We start from the raw sequence: 5,300 nt of genomic DNA on the forward strand, positions 1-5,300 counted from the left end.
CGGGGTTTCCTGCCAAAACCAGAAAACCGAGTTTTCCCGCCAAAACCAGAAAACGAGTTTTCCGCCAAAACCCGAGTTTTCCGCCAAAACCGGAAAACCGAGTTTTCCCACCAAAACTGGAAAATCGAATTTTCCCGCCAAAATCGGAAAAATATCTCACATTAATGATATTAATATTTTACATGATCTTTTTAAAACAAATAAAGTAGTAATTTGGGTACCCATGGGTAAACCTATACACATTTGGATTATTTTTATGGGCTAAATTTTAACCTTGATGTTTCTGGGTTTTCAAGAGTTGGGTATAAATTGGGTTGGGTTATTTGTGGATTGGGCTGGGCTGGGTTATTTTACCCACATTAACATCCCTAAGTGGCTATATCGTAAACACCAAAGCCATCTCCTGCAAAACAAATGGAGTTTGGGATTAAGCCAGGGAAGGAGCTTGCCTTGACACAGAAGGGCTCACTATTCCCCAAGAATATGCAGAGATCACCAGTGTCCTCTGTGTAAGACATGATCATCCCCCCCTCGTCCTCTCTGAACACCATGAAACGCTTTGTTCCGCGACACAAGAAGTTTATCTTCTTGCCCGGTTGATGGTTCTGAGCGTACCATTTGACTAGAAAACGTTGTTGCCCCGAGGCCGAGGGAGACTCTACAAGGTGTACAGTCTTGGAACATGAGTCCAACACCTCCCACTCCGACTGAGTCAACTCAGGATGGTTGATGAAGCGCAACTCTTGCATAGGTGGTGCTGTCTTGGTGCCATCGATGTATCCAGCTAAGTCATAGCCATCAAGGAGAGCATTGACTTGTAGACTCCACGTCATATAGTTCGTAGAAGTGAGTTTGGTCACGTTGATCATGTTAACATTCAAGAGATTGAGGGTAGCATCAACTTGATCAACAGGAGGAAGATTCTGGTGTGGGAAGATCGAGATTTGAAAGAGAAGAAAGTGAGGAAGAACGAAGAAGAAAAAAGAAGAAGAAGGGTGGCGGCTGGAAAAAAAAATTCCTAGGGTTATCGGTGTGCTCCTGATACCATGTAAGAAGAGTATCGATCTTATTCATTCAATGAGAATACACAAGGATATTTATACAGACTCAAGTCTTGTAGCTCAAGTAACTTATTAACAGAAACTTCCTAAAACATATGACTCGATGTATACAATCATAAATGTAACATATCTTGTGTATCTTCTGATAGTCATATCCTCCTCGAAGAAAGCATCGTAGTAAACCAAGAATCGGCCGTCAACGCTAGTGGTGTAGAACTTTTCATCTCTCTTTGAATACATAACCTTTGACTGATTAAAATGTTGGAGAGGAGTCGTGAAGTGGACGGAACCAGAGTCCTTGTGTTTGCCACCAGGCCTAAAGAAGTTGATAAGAGGTCCTAAGCAGTTGACAGCCACTGCGAAATCATTGCTTTGATCAGGTGAACAAGTCATTGCGACGTTAGTGATGCCGAACAGTTGGGCAGGAGGAGGATCAAGTTGTTGGCCCATGGGATACAAAGGAATGGTTTTAGGGTTTGATTTGGAGCCACAAGGACTGTAGTAGTCGCTAATATACAAGAGTTTATCATCATCAGACCCGGGCCTTGAAAACAACCCAACCATGGGACATTCCGACCTCAACACAATCTTTAAGAAACTCCATGGGAAGTGCCTTGTCTCGTACAATCACTTCATCTTCCTTGACCGGGTCAAAATAGTGGATGTCGGTTCTTACATGAACATCTTCATCAGGATTTCGATAAACTGTGATACCATACGCTAAATAGGGGTTGGTGGAGGAGGAGGAGAACATCCCAAGGGTTTGTATCTCTGCGTACGAGATAGAGACATCAGAAGAAAAAATAAAGAAAACAGAGAAAGGGTGAAGAAGAGAAATGCCAGAGCAAGTTTGCGGATAGAGGAGAGCTTGGCAGAGAGGCTGAGAATCAAAGACGAAGACATGGCTTGGTTTTTGCACTGTGCCGCTCTCAAAAGGATCTCTTCTTGACTCTCGATCTAAGACCCTTACTACTTGTTTGGTTGGCCGCCTTCAACAAAGAATAAGGGTTTTCAGTTATGTGCCTCTTTTTTCTTTCTTTCAGGAATCAAACCCTCTCTCTCTTTTATTTCCTCTGTTTCCACATTTCTCTTCTCTTACTGGAAAAATATTATTTCCTCTGTTTCCACGTTTCTCTTCTCAAACTGGAAAAGTAAAAATGTAAAATCTTGTGATAAAAATTTTCTTTACTATGCACCAAATGTTCTTCTTTTCCTTTCTCACTTATCATATTTGATTACCCCACATTTACTATACACCACATGCACCAACCATATCAATGTTTTAGATTTCAAAATTTTATAACTTATTCAATGGAAAATTAACGGTAGGCCCCTAAATAACGGTGTTTCAAAAAAAAATATTCAATGAAAAATAATGATAGTTTTTCGAAGAATTGAAAACCAAACAAAAAATTATCCAGCCATAATATGTAAAGAAGATTTCAAAGGTTACGAAATAAGAATATGTATCTCAATTTCTCATCTATGTTATTTCTTACTAATGAATTTTTCTACATACCCTATTTTTTTAGATGGAAAATTTGCATCTACAACCCAAAAATATGGGGGATTTGGCAAATATGATTCAAAACTATACTCAAACTTGAATCAAATGCAAAATTAACCTAAAAGTCTTCTGAAATTATAGTTAGCCCCTTGTGACCAAACAAAAAAACAAAATTTACTTTACAATATAGTTAGCCCCTTGTGACAAAAAAAACAAAATTAATTTTTACAAATATAGCCTCAGAAAATTTTCTGGGTATTCTGAAATACGGTAAGTCGTCTAGACGATGTCCATGGAAGTTGTCTGTATAGTTGATCTTAAAACTAATTTATAAACTTTGTAAGAAATATTTTGATAAGTTAAAATTTAAAATCATGTAATTATAAATAAGTTTAAGTAATATAAATTAACATATCATAAAATTGAATTCTTTTCAATATAGATGAGTGAAAGTAGTGAATCATGATATTCTTTGGTTTAGGATTTGTCAACATGTATTGTAGTATTGTATGTATTCTTAGGGTTAGATTTTGGAAAGCTCAAATGTTTTTTGAAAATTAAATTTTTTACCTATATGTGTTTATTTACGTGTATAGTAAATACTTTTAAGTTTAATTTGATTTTATGAAATGTTTAGTTAGTTAAATTAGTTTATGAGTTATGTTCTCGGAAGTCGTCTAGAAGACTTCTCTCTCCCGCTAAAAATATTTTAGTTTTCCGCTAAAAATATTTTAGTTTCCTGCTGAAAATATTGAAGTCTTCTGGACGACTTACAAGTAAATCGAAAATATTTAACTTAATTGGATTTTTTGTCTCCTTATATAAAAAAAAATTTACGCATTCTCTCTCATCCTCTCAAATGACTGCAACAAAAATGTATTGTTCCTCATAAAAACTCTCCAACCTATCTAATCTCTTTGGACTTATAAACACCAAATTTTATATCGTTTATTGTTTTGGTCATCTATGAAAATACCTAGTATATATTTTTGGGTTAGAATTAAATGTAGATTTATTAGGCCTGGGACTTCGGATATTCAGTTCGGATTCGGATAATATCCACTCGGGTCCGGGTCTTCGGATAAATTAATTCTATATCCAATGGGTACTTTGAAAATTTCGGTTCGGGTTTCGGTTCGGATACCGCCAGTTTCGGTTCGGTTCCGCGTATCCAATTAAAGCCCGAAATGTAACTATATTTATATACTTGACTGAATTGGACAATCAGTTAAAGTCTCCCAGCGGTCAAGTATGTTTTAAAAGCTGATGCCCACCTGAGTTCGAACACCGGAGATGACCTTTTTGTTATTTTTTTGTTTTTCTTAATGAATGGCAATTTTGTAAATTTTTTCATCTTCTTCTTCGTGTTTCCTCTTTTCTAAACCCTAATTTGCAGCCTCCTTTCATGTTTCAGACATTAAAACACCATTTTGATACATGATTTTTTGTCATTTACACATAAAACTTCAAGATTTGACATATAATCACCGATTTTAAACGTGGAAAGCGAAAAACAATCTATAATTCATGTTCTCACCCAGATAATTCGGATTAATCGGGTTACCCGAGCCGTTTCGGATATTAACCGAACCCGACCCGATACCCATGGATATTCATATATTTACCCATCGGTTAAATACCCTAGATCCGAAACCGAGCCGAACCGGTTAATTTCGGGTCGGATCCGGTTCGGATATTCGGTTCCGGGTTTAAGTCGCAGGCCTAAGATTTATAAAAAATAGAAAAATTGTTAAAAAATACCACAAATTAAGTACAATTTTTCAAAAATAACCTCGATCAAAAATATAATAATATTTTAGTTTAAACTCTAGTAATTATTGTGTAGGGTTTAGTATTAAGGGGTTAGAGTTGTGTGTTTATAAATGTTTTATAAATATCTAAAAAAATTAGCTTAGTGTTATTTTATCACAAATTATGATATTTATGAAAATAGTTATTCATTAATGGTAAATTTGAAAAGTGGTCACCGATCACCAGAAAAAAAACATATAAAAATAAGACCGTTATTAAAGTACGGACCACCGATCACCAGAAAAAAAAACATATAAAAATACTATGTTTTTAGATATATTGTAAGTAAAACTCACTTTCATTTTGAATTTGACAATCCATATCAGAATTGCATTAGAATAACGAAAATAAGTTTATAATAAAATGCATCTCATCCTTACATTTTTGTATTATTCTATGACAGAAACAAAATCTGCGCTTTCGCGATTAAACTGTCATCTTATACGATATTATATTAGTATTAACTTTACATCCTATTATAATGTAATATATATATATATATATATATATATATATATATATATATATGTATATATATATATATATATATATGATACTGATAATTTAGTTTGTTTAGGTTTCAGTTTTCGTAAAAATAATTTATTTTATGAATTACGTATAATACACACATCTATCTATACTATTAAAATAAAAGATTTTTTTACAGATTCATTTGATTTGCTTATTATTTACAACAATACTACTACTATTTAATTTTAAATAAAAAACTATGGAAATTATATATATATATATATATAATTATTTTGAATATGATAATCATTAGTTACGTACATCCCTTGAATACATGCAAGTGGAGTCTGATATTTAGGACATATGATTTTTTTGAATCAATTTATAAATACAAAAATATATTTAACAAAGCACAAAATCACTTGAAAACACAATATTACAATAAATAT

At 33.8% G+C, this 5,300-nt stretch overlaps 1 protein-coding gene and 1 pseudogene across 1 annotated transcript; both read right to left on the reverse strand.

The window, feature by feature from the left end:
• Positions 1-368: 368 nt before the first annotated feature.
• On the reverse strand, positions 369-869 carry LOC108845139 (uncharacterized). The gene has a single exon (XM_018618400.2). The coding sequence runs from the start codon at positions 867-869 to the stop codon at positions 369-371; it is 501 nt and encodes a 166-aa protein (XP_018473902.2).
• A 237-nt stretch (positions 870-1,106) lies between these two features.
• LOC108845140 (uncharacterized) lies at positions 1,107-2,069 on the reverse strand (annotated as a pseudogene).
• Positions 2,070-5,300: the final 3,231 nt, after the last annotated feature.

The sequence above is a fragment of the Raphanus sativus genome, chromosome 3 (genome assembly GCF_000801105.2).
Source record: "Raphanus sativus cultivar WK10039 chromosome 3, ASM80110v3, whole genome shotgun sequence".
In the NCBI taxonomy this organism is placed as follows: Eukaryota; Viridiplantae; Streptophyta; class Magnoliopsida; order Brassicales; family Brassicaceae; genus Raphanus; species Raphanus sativus.